General features: G+C 41.5%; 1 protein-coding gene across 2 annotated transcripts in view; it reads right to left on the reverse strand.

Annotated features, from left to right (window-relative positions):
* Dars2 (aspartyl-tRNA synthetase 2, mitochondrial) overlaps window positions 1–15546 on the reverse strand; it is a 31038-nt gene that overhangs the window by 2907 nt on the left and 12585 nt on the right. For both annotated transcript variants that reach the window (XM_031386807.1, XM_031386813.1), the window contains exons 8-15: window positions 14920–15026; window positions 13620–13689; window positions 10689–10868; window positions 7803–7910; window positions 6363–6425; window positions 3198–3350; window positions 666–884; window positions 371–481 (exon numbers count right to left, since the gene is read on the reverse strand). In XM_031386807.1, the coding sequence (XP_031242667.1) occupies window positions 371–481; window positions 666–884; window positions 3198–3350; window positions 6363–6425; window positions 7803–7910; window positions 10689–10868; window positions 13620–13689; window positions 14920–15026 (1011 nt within the window). The remainder of the gene's footprint in view (window positions 1–370; window positions 482–665; window positions 885–3197; window positions 3351–6362; window positions 6426–7802; window positions 7911–10688; window positions 10869–13619; window positions 13690–14919; window positions 15027–15546) is intronic.

Raw genomic sequence — 15546 nt, forward strand, 5'->3', positions numbered from 1 at the left:
TTTCTCTGTGTAGCCCTGGCTGTCCTGGAACTCACTCTGTAGACCAGGCTAGCCTCGAACTTAGAAATTCACCTGCCTTTGCCTCCCGAGTGCTGGGATTAAAGGCGTGCGCCACCACCGCCTGGCATATCTCAACTTTCTAATAGTTGGAATTATATGCATGAGCCACCAAATTTGGCTGTGTAACATATAGTCCCTGGCACACAGTACGCATTGGTGAGCAACTATTATTATCATTTGCTCTTCCTAGTGCTACATAAAACATGAAGAGAAGCTGCCATTTTGTATCTAGTAAACTCTCCATTTAAAATAAATGTTTCATAAAACAAAGATGTGGGTAAGAAAGGAAAGGTTAAAAGGCATCCCATACCTTCAGCAATGTTTCCAGGATGTACCTCTGTAGCTGTGCATCATGGATTCGGACAGAACCACCTCCTATCTCATTGCCATTTAAAACCAAGTCGTAGTGTTGGCCACGAACCTACAAGATCACAGAATTTTTATGTTACAGAAAAACTCTTGGCTTTCAATTCTATAGGATCAAGACACTGAACTTAAACACAACTTAAAAACTCAGTTTTTATCTTTGGTTCTCCTGAGTAAATCTGGAAGTTCTTTGTATCTATTTAGATACTTCCTTTTTATTTGGAAGAATAGGTCAGTACCTTTTCTGGCTCAGTATAGAGGAGGTGAATGTCGCTGGAATTAGGAGCAGTAAATGGATGGTGGGCTGACTCCAGCTCTGTGGGACTCTCCTCCTTGGCAAGGAAGAGTGGAAAGTCAACCACCCAAAGGAAAGAGAACACTGCTGGGTCTCGGAGCACCACTCCTCTCATCTCCAAAAGGTCTGCACACTCTAGTCGTAACTTTCCCAACAGAGAGCACTGCAAACAAAAGACACAAAAGTTAGGTCAGCTTCTTGTCTGAATGAGCATCAGGTGACACAACCTAAATTCTGAAGACTGCCCAGTAAGTAGATAAGACACTTTTCCTCAGGAGACAAAGATATGAGAATGATTTGATTGGCAGATAGATAACTACGCATGGCCATCAACCTGGGCTGCCTGTGTGAGCGCCTCAGACCCCAGTGAGCAGGAAAACAGCTCCAGAGCCTTGCACACTAAGCTTGGAGCCTGTTTGTCGACTTACTAATTTCTATACATCCCATCATAAGTAAGTGGACACAAAAATACCTATTTCAACACTGAGTAGTTATTTATTTACTCACTAATTTATTTATTTATTTTTCCCTGAAGCAAGGTTTCTCTGTGTAGCCCTGTCTGTCTTGGAACTCACTCTGTAGACCAGACTGTCCTTGAACTCAGAGATCCATCTGCCTCTGTCTCCCAAGTGCTGGGATTAAAGGCATGCACCACTACTACCTGGTTCGTTACTGAGATGAGGCATTGCTTCATTTCCCAAGTTGTTCCTGAACTATTGAATTCAATCCTGCCCCAACCTCCTGAGAAGCTGGGACCACAGGTGCACATGGCTATGTCTGGAATAAAATTGTAAAGTTAACTGAGACCAAATACATAAGATAGAGAACCTAACACAGTATGGGGGCGCCAGTTCCTGAAAGGCTACAGTGAGGATCTGATGAATGTCTGATACGCACTTAGAAAATATTGCCTGTTCTCAGAGGTGGAATGAATTCTGAGGGCTGAGAGGTAAAATGCTTGTCATGAAAACATAGGCACCTAAGCTTGGTTCCCCAACCTATGTAAAAGGCAGATGTGTCTGTGACTGGCAGAGCCAGTGGATCCCTGGAACCCACTGAGAACTAGTCTAACTAATCCGAACTCCAGTTCAATTAGAAACATTGCCTTAGAATGTAAGGTAGAGATTAAGGAAGACGACTCAGTATTAACCTCTGGCCTTCACACAGGCACTCACGTGTGCACACACCCACACATACACCACACACTCCTCATCTCTCTCTCTCTCTCTCACACACACACACACACACACTGGGGATTTAGGACATAGTAATGGCTTTGATCTTACTTCTCCACTCACTAGCTATGCTACTATAAGGAGACTTAACCTCTGCACCTTCCTTTTCTTTCTTTTCCTCTCCCGATTCTCTCTTGAGACGTGGTCTCAGCTATGTGACCTAGGTGGTCTTTCCTCTTTCCTAGGCCTCTTGAATTCTGGGATTACAGGTATGAGCTGGCATGCCCAGTTTTATGAGTTTTATATTCATGTTTCACTTGTAATGTTTTATATATTTCACAAGGATCTTTCAGACAACATCTACTTTCCTGTCTATCCCCTGACAAAAATGATTCTGCCAGTGCATAGCTGCACTTAGCACCTGTAATGGAAAAAGTCCTGCCTTGACTATACCAGCTGAGGGGTAGCAGCCCAGCAGCCCCCCCATCCCCAGACTATACCAGCTGAGGGGTAGCAGCCCAGCAGCCCCCCCATCCCCAGTGCCCTGAACTGTCTCTCCACAGGTTTAGGAATGCATTGTGTATAAAAGTTTGTAACTACTAAATTTCTTTCCTTTGCAAACCTTCAAAAATATTTTTTTCAGAGTTGTATTGACTCCTAATGAGTCAGTTCTGATGTGATTAAGGCCAATGAGGTTAGTAACTAATGAAAAGACTACAAGCTGGATGGTGGTGGCACTGGGAGGCAGAGGCAAGCGGATTTCTGAGTTCGAGGCCAGCCTGGTCTACAGAGTGAGTTCCAGGACAGCCAGAGAAACCCTGTCTCGAAAAACCAAAAAAAAAGAAAGAAAGAAAGAAAAGACTACAGTTTTAAAATTTTCATTTTCATTTTGTGCGTGTGAGAAAATGGGAGAGTTGGGGAGAGAGGTTCCTTCTTGTCATGCAGTTCCCTGGGATCAAACGCAGGCCATTAGCCTTGGCAGCAAGTGCTTTAGCCACTGAATCACCTCACTGCCCCAAGGTCTAGTCTTGGTTTGCCTGGTTTGGCTTTATTGAGACAGGATCTCACTATGTAGTGTAGGTTGGTCTCAAATTTGAGTTCCCCTGCGTTCCATACCACTGTGCACAGAATGACTCTAGTTTTTATACAGTGCATTATAAAGTACTGAGAGACATTTACACAGTGACTTATACAGAGCAGCCCAGCTTTAGGAAGCTACTGGTCCATTTTAAATATATCAATAAACATGGTGAAGAGGCAGCCTTCAGCACAGGCCCATGCACTTACTCAATTTTACTTACTGCTTTCTCATGTTCCCCAGCAGTCAGTAGCACCATGTCTTCTTCTTGTATCTCCATTAATCTGGTTAATTCCAGTCTTTCCTCCTCTATTATGAATTTAGCAAATGGTGAACTCCAGTTCTTCTTGGCATTCAGGAATATAGGTAGGACTTCCTGGATAAAGAAAAAGTCTTATTCATATATTTTTTTTCAAAAACGAGATGGATTTGTTTTCTTCACAGTGTAAATATTTCTTGTTCCAAGCAGAAGATAACTTCCAAGATTGTCTTTTTGTTTTGTTTTTTAAAATTTATTTTATTTATCTTATGTGTATGAGTACACTGTAGCTGTACAGATGGCTGTGAGCTATCATGTGTGTGGCTGCTGGGAATTGAACTCAGGACCTCTGCTGGACCTGCTCTCTCTGGCTCTGCTTGCTCAGGCCCGGCTTGCTCCAGCGTAATTCACTGTAGCTGTCTTCAGACACACCAGAAGAGGGCATCCGATCTCATTACGGGTGGTTGTGAGCCACCATGTGGTTGCTGGGATCCGAACTCAGGACCTTCGGAAGAGCAGTCAGTGCTCTTACCCGCTGAGGCATCTCGCCAGCCCTCCCTCCCCCCACTCGACGATTGTCTTAGTTAAGGTTTCTATTGCTGTGATGAAACCTCAGGACCAGAACTAGAGTTAGGGGGGAAGGGGTTAATTTGGCATACATTTGTAATTACTGTTATCACTGAAAGAAGTGAGGACAGGAACTCTTAGGGCAGGAACCTGGAGGCAGGAGCTGATGTAGAAGCTATGGAGGGTATTGCTTACTGGCTTGCTCCTCATGTCTTGCTCAGCTGCTTTCTTGGACTACTAGACCAGAAGTAGCCCCATTCGCAATGTGCAGGGCCCTCCATCACTGATTATTAATTGAGAAAATATCTTAAAGCTGGATCTCAAGGAGGCATTTCCTCAACTGAGGCTACTTCGTCTCTGAAGACTATAGCTTGTGTCAAGTTGACATAAAAGCAGCCAGTTCAATGATACTATCTCTTTTTCATCATCAATTCTTTCAAAATGATACAAAATACAATTTTTAAAGTTAGCCCTGGGGTGTAGGTCTGTAAGAGCAGCTACTCAAATGACTACAACCAGAGGGCAGGAGGCTTGTACTTTCCCGAGACCTGCTTGAGCTGGAAGTGAATTCTAGGCCAGTCTAGAACTTAGTGAGATCCTGTCTAAAAAGAGGGAAAATAAAAGGAGGGCAGAGGATATAACTGGTCAGTGGTTCAGCATTTGCCTACTTGAGGGAGGCCCTAGAAACGTCTGTGACCTTTTCTTTGTTTTTTACTTCTGGCAGATTGCAAGTGAATGGAGTAAGAATGACCTGAGATGAGGCCAGTGAGCTGGCTCTATGGTAAAGGTTTGTGGTCTCCCTCTGCATGTATCCCCATCATGTGCACACAATACAATTATAATAATAAGTAAATACATCTTTAAAAATGTAATAATGTGCCTTAGCTTTCTGAATACTGGGTATAGTGTGTTACTATGCCTAGTCTGAAAGAATATTTCTATAGAGAAAAATAGAAAGAAAAGATGGTTTTAATATAACTTTATGAATAGTTTTTCAGTCTTTTATTTTCTAAAAATTGCTTTGACTCATTTTGAAAATTCCTTCCCTCTTTCTTTCCACCCTGTACTGATGACGACTGAGCCTAGGGCCTTCCTTGTACTTGCTCAGCAAGCACTCCTCACTGAGCATCATCCCTGGTCAGTCACAGTCTCTCTTTAAAGAGCTAAGACAGAGCACACCATTAATCCCAGCACTCAGGAGGCAGAGGCAGGGAGGTCTCTTAGTTGAAGTCCAGCCTGGACTTAGTTATAGTCCAGCCTATAAGAGGGAGTTCCAGGACAGCCAGGGCTACCCAGAGAAATCCTGTCTTGAAAATCAATCAAAAAAATTAAAAAGGTGAGACAAGGTCTCCCTGTGACCCTCCTGCCTCAGCATTCTGCCCCTGTGTTTCCTTCGTATTGAAATATCTTTAGCTGTCTTTGAGCTTGAGGCACGAGGCATGTGAGGCCAAGTTCCATTTAAAAAGGAGTTGAGAGCTGGATATTATGGTACATCCTATGACCCTACCGTTCAAGATGCAGGCCTGGCAATCAAGAGCTCAAGGAAATCTTGGCTTCATGAGACCCTGCCTTAAAAAAGCAAGATAACAAACCAAAATTCAAAAGAAAATTAAATATTAATTTTTTTTGTACCATAAACTTAAGCATCCCTGCCTGTCCTCATTCTGTTCCTGTTATCCGTGATACTGTGATGAGCATAAAGTGTCCTTATTAGGACGCTTCCCCTAAAGCATATCACAGAAAATGCTGACACTGAGAGCAAGGCCCTTAATTTCATTTTCTGGTTTTTGTTCTGTGAGACAGAGTCTCAGTAATCCATGCTGCCCTTGAGCTCCTGATGCTCTTATGTCCATGTAAGTGCTAGGATTATAGGAGTGTGCCATTCTGTCTGGCTGCCATGATTCTGGGAAAATGGCCAAGGCAATTTACATGTTGAGGGATGTGAGAATTCCCAGATCATCTGAGTGATACCATCCTCTAAGCCCAGAACACAGAATCACGTTGGCCAAAAGTGTACTCATACTTGTAAAAACAGACACGGGATGAAGAACCAGTAAGGCCTTTCACCCTTGTGATGCCAAACCTTGACCACCAGTAAATAAATTCATTTATTTAATTCTTAAAACTAGATTGAAATTATTTTGTTCATGTAAAAACAGTATGGTTGAATTTGCAGTATGAAAGTAAGCTCAACTGTCTAAACTGAAGTCTTTCAGTAAAAATAGAAGAACAGCAAAAACATGGTCTGAAATACTGACTCTCAAACCTAAGAGCTCACCAGTCAAGGGCAGTTCCCATCATCCCACATGGCAGCTCACAGCCACCTGTAACTCCAGTTCCAGTGGATCCAATGCCTCTCTGGGTCCATGGGCACCAGGCATGCACTTGATACATACATACATACATACATACATGCATACATACATACATACATACATACATACATGCAAGGAAAACACTCTCACACAGAACTTAAAAATAAATCTAAAAAAGCCAAAACCAAGCCAAAACTAGAGTCCCCATAATTGATAGCAAAATACAGAACAAAACCCTGCTCCTTACCTGACTGAAATGGTGAGCTGCAAAGTTTCTGATGAACTCAATGTCTTCCTTCCTTAAGTACTTCTGATGAAAGGAATCAAAGTAAAGCCATCAATACGGTGCCCAGCTTTATGAACAGGTTCACAACGTCAAGGAAGGTTTAGACATACTTGTGTTTTTTCCAGTGATGAGTGGAATTTAATAAAAATGTGATTTCTTCTTCATAATGACATGTTTTAAGGCAATGCTGTAGCTTGTGCTGGACCATTGCTTCCCAATTACACAGTCGCACTGCAGACTGCCATGACTGTCACCAGATGACTGTCATGCAATGCGCAGGATACGGACAAAGGTGGGTAGGCTCTACAACTTTCAGATAAAGAGGGTCCAAGGGCTTGATTATTGCTGGTTTCTTTAAATAGATGCTTTTTTTAAAAAAAAGATTTATTCATTTATTTTATGTATATAAGTACACTGTAGTTGCCTTCAGACACACCAGAAGAGAGCATTGAATCCCATTACAGATGGTTGTGAGCCACTATGTGGTTGCTGAGATTTGAACTCAGGACCTCTAGAAGAACAGTCAGTGCTCTTAACCGCTAAGCCATCTCTCCAGCCCTAAATATATGTTTTCTAAATCACCTGAATTACTGATTGATTTTCTCACTTATTTAGAGACTGGTTCATACTCTATAGGTCAGGCTCACCTGCAACTGATTACGTAGACTTCAGGTCCTAGTGGGCTGCCTGCCTTTAACCCCGATTGAAGACACCACATCCACCATTACAAATACATTCAGCTGCTTAGGTAGCCAAATGAGTGTAGTCCTTCTTAGGTACAGTCTTTCTCTTTTTATTATAAACTTTAAGTTAACAAGTATGTTTACTCAGCAAGAATGATACATCTTAGAATTATAACATAGTGGGAAAAAAACCAAATTATTTAGTGTTTTCAAATTCCTGGCACCTCTTTCAAAATGGCAGTTTTAGGACTAGGTTGTTGTCACACACTTATAAGCACTTGGGAGGTTAAGGCAGAAGGACTGTAAGTTCAAGGTCAGCCCGGGCTATATGACATTCTGTCTAATTAATAGAAATAAATTAAAAACCCACAGTATTTTATCATTATTTATATAATAATTTTAGAGACACTAATAAGATTTTCTACAAAAAACACTGGTTTTGGGTTTTTATTTTGGAGACAGTGTCTTACTATGTAACTCTGGCTGGCCTAGAACTCATTTTGTAAACCAGACTGGCCTCGAATTCACATAAATTCACCTGCTTCTGCCTCTCAAGTGCTGTGATCCACGTGTTACATGTGTCATACATGTGTTCCACCATGCCTGACTGAAACAGATTGTTATATTACTCTTTCTCAAGTGTTCATTTGCCAGTATTAAGTATATTTTCTTCCGAAAGACACATTCTAGAGAAAATACAGAATTGTGCTTCACTTACTGCTCCTTCATGAACACATATTGCTTTGACAGTTCCTTGGGGCTTAGCCAGTGCATCCTGAAGAAATCTCATCTCTGTGTTTCTGAACACATCACTGACATCCACAATCTATAAATGGAAAACAAAAAGGATTGACTAAACAAAGTCATCTTCACTTCAAAACATTTTACAAGTAAGACTTTTTTTTCTTCTTTATATTTTTTCTTTCTTTCTTTCTTTTTTTTTTTTTTGGAGACAGGGTTTCTCTGTGTAGCCTTGGCTGTCCTGGAACTCACTCTGTAGACCAGGTTGGCCTTGAACTCAGAAATCTGCCTGCTTCTGCCTCTCAAGTGCTGGGATTAAAGGCTTATGCCACCATTGCCCAGCTATATTTTTCATGTGTATATGGTATATTATACATGCATTTTGTATATACATAGGCACATGCATTGGTGCAACTGATGTCAGGGATTATGCTCCAATGCTCTTCCACTGTATCTATTGAGACAGGGTCTCTCAATCAAACCCAGAGCTCTTGATATAACTAATCTTGCTAGCCCACTTGCTCTGTCTCCCTTAGGGGCCGGAATTATAGGCAGGTCTCATGATTACCCAGCATTTACATGGACTCTGGGGATCTGAACTCAGGTCCATATGCTTGTGTGGAAAACACTTACCACTGAGTCATTTCTCTATTCCACAGGTAAGATTTTTTTATAATTTTAAATACTTATTATTGTGAGAGGGCTGTATGCTTATGATGTGTGTATATGTGAGGGAAATAACGCTTGTGAAGGTCAGAGGACAAGTTGTGAAGTGAGTTCTCCATCTCTATATGGGTTCCAGGATTGAATTCAGGCCATCACAGAAGTAGAGGAAAAAGTGTATGTGTGTGTGTGTGTGTGTGTGTGTGTGTGTGGTGGGGTGAGGGTGTGTAGAGACCAGAGGACAGCTTGAGGGAGTTAAGTTTTCTCATTCTACCCTGTGGAACCTTGGGATCAAAGTCAGGTCACCAGGTTTGCCAGCAATCTTATCTCCTCAACCATGTTGCCAGCCCAGAAATAGGATTTTTAAAGAAACAACTAGGGCTGGCGAAGTGGTTCAGTGGGTTAAAGTGCTTGCTATGCAAGCATGATGACCTGAGTTCAAATCCCCAGCACTCATGTAATGCTGTAAACTGACCTTTGGGAGGCAGAGACAACGGGATCTTTGGTGCTTGCTTTAAACAGAAAAAAGAACTACATCCTAGTAATTTATCATTTAAAAAAATGTATTCATAAAGGGTTACTGCTGGTTTAGCATTGGCATTGGCCTAAGATACTGCCAGACCCAGGACTGACTCTAAGCAGTCTCAACCAGTAATCTGTATTATAAATAAGCAAATGAGGAAGGGTTGTATACAAGAATATACTTATGGTAATGGTAATGATAGTGGTGCATGCATGAGTTTAATCCCAGCACTTGGGAGGCAGAGGCAGGCAAATCTCTGAGTTTGAGGCCAGCCTGGTCTACAGAGTGAGTTCCAGGACAGCCAGGGCTATATAGAGAAACCCTGTCTCGAAAAACTTAGGTAGGTACAGTAGTTCATGCCAGTATTCTCAGTACCTAACAGGCAAATCCAGGAGAATCCCTGTGAGTTTGAGACCCACTCGGACTACAGAGTAGAACTCTGATTTAAAACAAAAACAGAGTAATTACTCTGCACAGACCAGGCAGAATTCAATGTAAAGGCTTTGTAGTAAGAAACGAGATTCAGAAATGGCACCAGTGTTACAGAGATCAAGGGATTTTACTCTATAAGGACAAGTAATGGAGATTTGGTAATAAAACTGCTACATAAAAATTCTATTCTTGCTATTTCAGACACTGATTATCTGAATGTGTTCATGTATTTAAGCTTTTTAACCAAGGAAAATTGGTAACTCAGCCGTTTCCCTTCCGAGAGCCATACTGACATAGAAAAACTGAAACTGAAAATTAGTTTTATTTTTTCTTTCAAATAACTATTCAAGCCCATAAAATCAGTAACTGGTAAGTACTATAATAAAACATTGGAGTAAAAATCTTGTTCTTAATTCTCTTTTTCTTCCTTCCTTTCTTTCTTCCTTCCTTCTTTTCTTTCCTTTCTCTCTCTCTCTCTCTCTCTCTCTCTCTCTCTCTCTCTCTCTCTCTCTCTTTCTGTGTGTGTATGTTTTCAGAGGGTAGCTTTTAGAAGTCAGTTCTCTGTCTCCACTATGTGGGCTCTGGGGAGTAAATGTTAGGCTTGACATAAACAAGTGTCTTAATTTTACTCTCTGTTTTGGTTTTGGTTTTGGTTTCTAGAGACACTGTTTCTCTGTACAGCTATGGCTGTCCTGGAACTCTATCTGTAGACCAGGCTGGCTCTGAACTCAGAGATCCACTGCCTCTGCCTCCCGAGTCCTGGGACTAAAGTCATGCGCCACCACCACCTGATGCCTTAATCTTGTTCTTACTGAGTATGACAACACACACTTGTAACCCCATCACCTGTGAGGCTGAGGCACAAGATCTCAAGTTTGAAGCTGGCAGCTTCAGCTGCACAGCAAGCTTCAGGGACCCCCATCTTAAAACACACACACACACACACACACACACACACACACACACACACACACAAGACGGGCTTTTAGAAATGGAACTTCAAAGAATAAGTAGTTCAATGCTAACATGCTAGCACCACCACCACCACCACCACCACCACCACCACCACCACCACCATCATCACCATCATCATTTGCTGTAGTTTGGAAACAACCAAGATAAAAAGATAAAGGAACATTGAAAATATTATCCAATCAGTATGTAACACTTGTAAATTTCTTCAAAATGCCTGAAAAGTTGGCTAAACTGCCTGGGAACGGTCCTGGGAACAAGAAAAAAAAGTACCTTCATCCCAAAGCGAGTATCTGGCTTATCAGTTCCATAGATGGCCAATGCCTCAGCAAAAGTGATGGAAGGAAAAGGAACCACTAGAGGGTCTTTCTCATCAGGCCAGGAATACTGCAGCAAGCCCTCAACTAAACGCTGAATGCCAGTCTGGTCTACAAAGGACATCTCTATGTCAATCTAAAACCAAAGCAACATGGAAACTAACATGAGCAGTCACAATACACATTTCTTGGCTTTTAGTTACCATATAAATAACTCTGGCCAGAAACAATACACGGTTAAGGATACAAATATTATTATACTTTGTTTTTATGTCGATGACTGTAATTACCTAACATATACCAGCTTATTTATGTTATAATTATCTCGTAGCTGAAGGCTAAGAGAAGTAAGTGAATTATTGCTTGCATACTGCAATCAGTAAAGTGTTGGGTACATCTGATCCTGGTCTTTATGATTCCAAAGTTGTGATTTTTCCATTTAATCACACTGATTAGTGCTACCTTAACAAAGCCAAATAAGGGTTTTGATAAATCTGTAGATTAAATAAATGTATTCAATAACAGTATATAAACTTATTTTTCTTTAAAGTTAGCATTGTCCTTTTAAAAAAATATTTTGTATGAATGAGTGTTTTGCCTGCATGTACACATACACACTGTGCTCATGAAGGCCAGAGGAGAGTGTCTAGTGCCCTGGGACTGAAGTTACAGCTGGTCCACATGGGTGGCTGGTAGGACTGACCCCAGGCCCCCGGAAGACCAGCCAGTGCTCTTAACTCCTGAGCCATCATCTCTTCAGCCCCCATTCTGGCCTGTTTTTGGAATAATGGTTCTTCTTTTTTTTTTTTAAAAAAAGATTTGTTTATTTATTTTATGTATGTGAGTACACTGTAGCTGTACAGATGGCTGTGAGCCTTCCTGTGGTTGTTGGGAATTGAATTTAGGATTTCTGCTTGCTCCAGTCAATCTTGCTCGCTCAGTCACTGCTTGCTCCGGCCCAAAGATTTATTATTTACTATTTTACATAAGTACACTGTAGGTGACTTCAGACGCACCAGATGAGGGTGTCAGATCTTATTATGGGTGGTTGTGAGCCACCACATGGTTGCTGGGAAGAGCACTTAAACAAACAAACAAACAAACAAACAAACAAACAAAAGTTTAAATTTAGTATCTTAAACTCAGATATCCACCTGCCTCTGCCTTCTGAGTGCTGGGACTAAAGACATGTGCCACCACATCCAGCTTTAACTTTATTTGTTATCTGTTGCTCTGTTCATGTATGTATACTGTGGGTGTGGGTACAAATGTTCCACAGCACACATATGGAGGTCACAAGATAACTGGAGTCAGTTCTCTCCTTCACCCAATCTCAAGCTCCTGGATTGTGCACAACTGCCTGTACCTGCTGAGCCGTGTCAGTAGTCCCTGGAACACTGATTTTTGATGGATAAGACTTGTTTGAAGGACTTTATCACATCATAAACTGGGGATATCTGACAGACCTTAACTGATGACTACACCCCTATGAAAAGAACTAATGGAATAGATTAAAACTACTTTGAGATTCCATCTTTCACCAGGCAGAATGCCAAGAAAACAAAGGACGGAGCTGGAGAGATGGTCCAGTGGTCAAGAGCACTTTCTGCTCTTACAGAGGATCTGGGTTCAGTTTCCAGCCCCGACATGGCACACAGCCACCTCAACCTCTAGTTCTAGAGTTTCCATGAGCACCAGACTTGCGCATGCAGGCAAAATATTCACACACATAAACTAAAATCTTTTTTTGTTGTTTTTTTTTTTTTTTTCTTCCCAAGACAGGATTTCTCTATGTACCCCTGCCTGTCCTGGAACTCACTCTAGACCAGGCTGGCCTTGAACTCAGAGATCCACCTGCCACTGACTCCTGAGTGCTGGGATTAAAGGTAAACTAAAATCTTGCTAGGCATGGTGTTAGCACTCGGGAGACAGAGGCAGGCAGAACTCGATGAGTGTGAGGTCAGCCTGGTCTATTTAGGGAGTATAGGGCCAGCCAAGGCTATATAGAGAGACCCAGACATTGACTCAATTGCCCCACCCCTGCAAAAAAAAAATCTTAAAAAATAAAAAACAAATAAAAGAACACAAATGTTAAGTGCTTGGCAGAGACAGGAAAAACAAAGAACCCTTACTCACTGCTGGTGAGAATCTAAACTGGTGTGGTGATTATGGAAATCAATACTGAGGTTTTTCAAAAATCCAAAAATAACTACTATATGATGTGGCTTTGCCACTCTTAGGTAAATCCTCCAAAGCTCAAGTCTCAGCCTAGAGATCCTCACACATCTGTTTCCTGCTGTGCCATTCATAGCAGCTAAGGAACAGAGCCAGCCTACACAGTCATTCATCCATGAATGCATAAAGGAAATGTCTTATATATACACAGTGTAATTTTACTGAGTCATAAAGAGAAATAAGAGCATGATGTTTGTAGGAAAATGGAACTGGAAATTATGTTTGGTGAAGTAGCCCAGGTGCAGAGAGATAAGAACCCCATGCTTTCTCTCATCCAGTAGATCTGAGATTTTAATTTTTATATGTGCATATACATGTTTAGGAATAGGTCAGGGAACTGTAAGAGGGGAAAGAAGAGGCCTCAAGGAAATGGAATAAAAAGCAAAGTAAGATGCATATGATATAAAAGCAGAAAGAGGGCAGTGGGAGGAAGCAGACCCGTGCAGAGGCAGGGGAATAGGAAGGGGCGCAGCAGCTCAACAAAAATGAAGTGTGTCTGAAAATGAGACTTAGAGACCCATTGTCCATTACTTTTAAATGTCCTTTTATGTCCATTTCTAAAACCTTGTAAAAGTTACTGTCCCGGTATTGAAACGTCCTGGGTTACAGCAACATGAATTTGTAAGAGCCTAGTAATATAATACTCAGGTACCTGAGTAAACTCCGGCTGTCTATCTGGTCTTGAGCCTTCATCTCGATAACACCGAGCGACCTGAAAATACCTATAATAGAAAACTAGAATTAACCTAGTCTTCATTTTAAATGATCCAAACAATGAAACACATTAATAATAATCCTTAAGAGAGCCAGGCGGTGGTAGCGCACGCCTTAAATCTCAGTGCTTGGGAGGCAGAGGCAGGTGGATTTCTGAGTTCGAGGCCAGCCTGGTCATCCAGGACAACACAGAGAAACTGTCTCAAAAAACCAAAAAAAAAAAAAAAAAAAAAAAAAAAAGAAAAAAGAAAAAAAAATACTTAAGAGAAACTTTACTTTTTCATTTTATTTGTGGTGTATAGGCTCAAACCCAGGCCCTTGTGCATGCTAGGCAAAGACTCTGCTATAAAGCTGTTTCCCAGCCTCAGAAACTTTATTTATTATGCTCAAATCTAATCGGAAATGTAGCTGACCCATGAGAGGCTAGTATTTTATAGATGGCTTTTGGATACTCATATGTTAGATGGGCATGCAAACCAGTCCATGTTTCTTTACTATGTACTTTTCAAAACTGAAATACTGCTGTAGGAATGCTCTGAGCCTCCTGTGCCACACCAGCTCTCACCTTCCTCTTCAGAAAGCTCTCTCTGCCTCTGCAAGGCTAGCACATAATGCTCTCTTCTTTTTAAAATTAATTATCAGTTAAGGGCACTGACTACTCTTCCAGAGGTCCTGAGTTCAATTCCCAGCAACCACATGGTGGCTCACAACCATCTGTAATGGGATCTGATGCCCCCTTCTGGTGTGTCTGAAGACAGCTACAGTGTACTCATACACATAAAATAAATAAATAATTGTTATTCCATATTTTTTTACTAGTCTTATTCATTTGAGATCAGAACCTTATTTTTAATGCTCTGCAAGAACTACTAGCTTTGTGCTCAATGCCACCTAATAAATCTTAAATAAACAATGACTTCTATAATTTCTAGGGGATGAGCAATATCAAAACTCACATAACAAATTTTAATCTCTTCAGATTGGACAACTTTAAAATTGTGTTACTATTATTGCGTGAGGGGTGGGGTGTGCAGATGTGAGAGTACACATGTGGAGGCCAGAGCACAAGGTTGTGGAGTTAGTTTCCTCTTTCTACCTGTATGTGGGTTCCAGGGATTGAACTCGCATCTCTAGCCTTGCGTGGCAAGAACATTTATCCACTGAGCCATCTCAGCAGTCCCGGATCAGACAAGTTTGGTCCCTTCCCTCCCCCTTGGTCTTTCCTCTTCCAGGCTTACCTGTCTAGACCACCAACCATCAGAAGCTGCTTAAACTGCTGAGGACTCTGAGGGAGAGAATAAAACTTCCCAGGTTCCCTGGATGGTACTAAAAACTCCTTGGCACCCTTTTAAAGAGAAGTGGCAGAGGGAGAGAAAGACAGACATTATTAAAAAATAAACAAACCAAAAACCCAAGCCAGGTAAGGCAAATGCCTACAATTCCAGCAACACTCAGGAGGCTGAGTTAGAGGAATAGTAAGTTCAAGAGCACCGACCCACATAGCAAGGCTGTCTCCATAAAACAAAGCAAAGATCCTGAAGTAAGATTAACAACAACAAAACAACTCAAGGTGTACGTGACGAGTACAAGTCGTCACTTGTCAATGCTTAAGCACACCAAGGAACTTACAGAGCAAGGTTCCCAGTGACAGACAGCTCTTGTTCATCTTATAGTCTCTACCACAACTTGCATACAACAAAACTGATTTAGAGACAGAGTCTCACTATGAAGCTCTGGCTGGACTGAAACTCATGGAGATCCACCTATCCCTGTCTCTTGAGTACTGGATTTTAGACATGTGCCATGCTCAGCAACGCTAACCTTTACATTTTTATGTGTGTGTGTGTGTGTGTGTGTGTGTGTGT

Source organism: Mastomys coucha, unplaced genomic scaffold (genome assembly GCF_008632895.1).
Source record: "Mastomys coucha isolate ucsf_1 unplaced genomic scaffold, UCSF_Mcou_1 pScaffold1, whole genome shotgun sequence".
NCBI lineage: Eukaryota > Metazoa > Chordata > Mammalia > Rodentia > Muridae > Mastomys > Mastomys coucha.